The sequence below is a fragment of the Gorilla gorilla genome, chromosome 17 (genome assembly GCF_029281585.2).
Source record: "Gorilla gorilla gorilla isolate KB3781 chromosome 17, NHGRI_mGorGor1-v2.1_pri, whole genome shotgun sequence".
NCBI classification, from domain to species: Eukaryota; Metazoa; Chordata; class Mammalia; order Primates; family Hominidae; genus Gorilla; species Gorilla gorilla.
The window spans coordinates 46,805,547-46,807,822 of record NC_073241.2 but is presented as its reverse complement, the minus strand read 5'-3'; the positions used below and the strand labels follow the sequence as shown (position 1 = coordinate 46,807,822).

The window sequence follows — 2,276 nt, the reverse complement described above, 5'->3', positions numbered from 1 at the left end:
TTCAGATACGGAAAAGTTGGCTTTCTGGCTTCTGATATTTCTATTATCCCATGAATTCTCATTGCATCATCTCTGGGTCTCTGTGGTTGTGTCTTCTTTTTTGTGTATTTTTGGAATTTGAGGTTTCAAATTTCAAGTTTTTCTGCCTCTGGTTCAACCACCCTTTCTTCAAAAAATTGTCTAAATGTACAGTAGCCCTCATCTTACTGGATGGGGAGAATTTAGTACTTCCCTCCAACCATCAATATTGCTGAGAATTTTAGGGGAGGGATCCAGGAGCTTACATTCTTTTTTTTTTTTTTTTTTTTTTTTTAGAAACTGATGTTTATTTTCCATCAACCATTTTTCCATGCTGCTTAAGAGCCTATGCAAGAACAGCTTAAGACCAGTCAGTGGTTGCTCCTACCCATTCAGTGGCCTGAGCAGTGGGAGCCGCAGACCAGTCTTCTGTGGCAGGCTGAGCGCTCCAGTCTTCAGTAGGGAATTGCTGAATAGGCACAGAGGGCACCTGTACACCTTCAGATCAGTCTGCAACCTCAGGCTGAGTAGCAGTGAACTCAGGAGCGGGAGCAGTCCATTCACCCTGAAATTCCTCCTTGGTCACTGCCTTCTCAGCAGCAGCCTGCTCTTCTTTTTCAATCTCTTCAGGATCTCTGTAGAAGTACAGATCAGGCATGACCTCCCATGGGTGTTCACGGGAAATGGTGCCACGCATGCGCAGAACTTCCCGAGCCAGCATCCACCACATCAAACCCACTGAGTGAGCTCCCTTGTTGTTGCATGGGATGGCAACGTCCACATAGCGCAGAGGAGAATCTGTGTTACACAGCGCAATGGTAGGTAGGTTAACATAAGATGCCTCCGTGAGAGGCTGGTGGTCAGCCCTGGGGTCAGTGACCACAAGAAGCCGTGGCTCCCGGAAGGCTGCCTGGATCTGGTTAGTGAAGGTTCCAGGAGTGAAGCGGCCAGCAATTGGAGTGGCTCCAGTGGCAGCAGCAAACTTCAGCACAGCCCTCTGGCCAGTATTCCTGGAGGATATAACACTGACATCAGCAGGGTTTTCAATGGCAACAATAGCACGAGCTGCCAGCAGAAGCTTCTCCCAGGTCCTCTTCAGATTTATGATATAGATGCCATCACTTTTCCTTTTATAGATGTACTGTTCCATCTGGAAGTCAAGATTGGTGCCACCTAAGTGGGTTCCTGCTGCAAGGAACTTAAGGACATCCTCCTCTTTCATTTGCAGGACATCAAGGGCTCCGGACATTGTGAAAGTTTCCCTTTAAGTTACGACGGGAATCCAGAACAACGCCGTATGGACCCCTCTGCAGGTAGCGCGGAAAAGCGGAGCTTACATTCTTATTGACATCTTCTACTCCGAATTTTCAGTTTTGCCAAAGTGTCACCTCATCTTCTGCAGTTAATGTCTCCTTTCCTCCCACCCCCATACATATCTATACATATATATATCTATATACACATATATATACACATATATACGTATATATATACACATATATACATATATACATATATATACACATATACACATATATACATATATGTGTATATATACACATATATACACATATATACATATACGTGTGTATATATACACATATATACACATATATACACGTGTGTATATATACACATATATATACGTGTGTATATATACACATATATATACGTGTGTATACATATATATACATATACGTGTGTATGCATACACATATATACATGTGTAGATATACGTATATATACATATATGTATATATGTATGTACATATATATACATGTATGTATATATGTATGTATGTACATATATACATGTATGTATATATATGTATATACACATGGAGAGAGAGAGAGAATTGTAATGTGTAAAGTTAATTTCTTTCTTATCTATTTACTTATTCTTTTTTTTTTTTTTTTGAGACAGAGTCTCGCTTTGTCGCCCAGGCTGGAGTACAGTAGTGCGATCTCTGCTCACTGCAACCTCTGCCTCCCAGGTTCAAGCAATTCTCCTTTCCTGAGCCTCCCAAATAGCTGGAATTACAGGTGCCCGCTACCATGCCTGGCTAATTTTTGTATTTTTAGTAGAGATGGGGTTTTGCCATGTTGGCTAGTTTGGTCTTTGACTGCCAACCTCAGGTGATCCACCTGCCTTGGTCTCCCAAAGTGCTAGGATTAAAGGCGTGAGCCACTGTGCCCGGCCAGTTTAAGAACCATTTTATGCAGACTGCTTTTGGGTGCTTTTGACATCTACTCTTCTC

The 2,276-nt window shown here is 42.2% G+C and overlaps 1 protein-coding gene across 1 annotated transcript; it reads right to left on the bottom strand.

Moving 5' to 3' along the window:
• Window positions 1–285: 285 nt before the first annotated feature.
• Window positions 286–1,340, bottom strand: LOC129528351 (small ribosomal subunit protein uS2-like). Its single transcript, XM_055368516.2, has one exon. It carries the CDS (start codon window positions 1,265–1,267, stop codon window positions 524–526), a length of 744 nt encoding a protein of 247 aa, XP_055224491.1. The 5' UTR covers window positions 1,268–1,340; the 3' UTR covers window positions 286–523.
• Window positions 1,341–2,276: the final 936 nt, after the last annotated feature.

Bases quoted from the DNA above. Each gene is read 5' to 3' on its own strand.
- LOC129528351 (XM_055368516.2), bottom strand. From the start codon at position 1,267: ATGTCCGGAGCCCTTGATGTCCTGCAAATGAAAGAGGAGGATGTCCTT.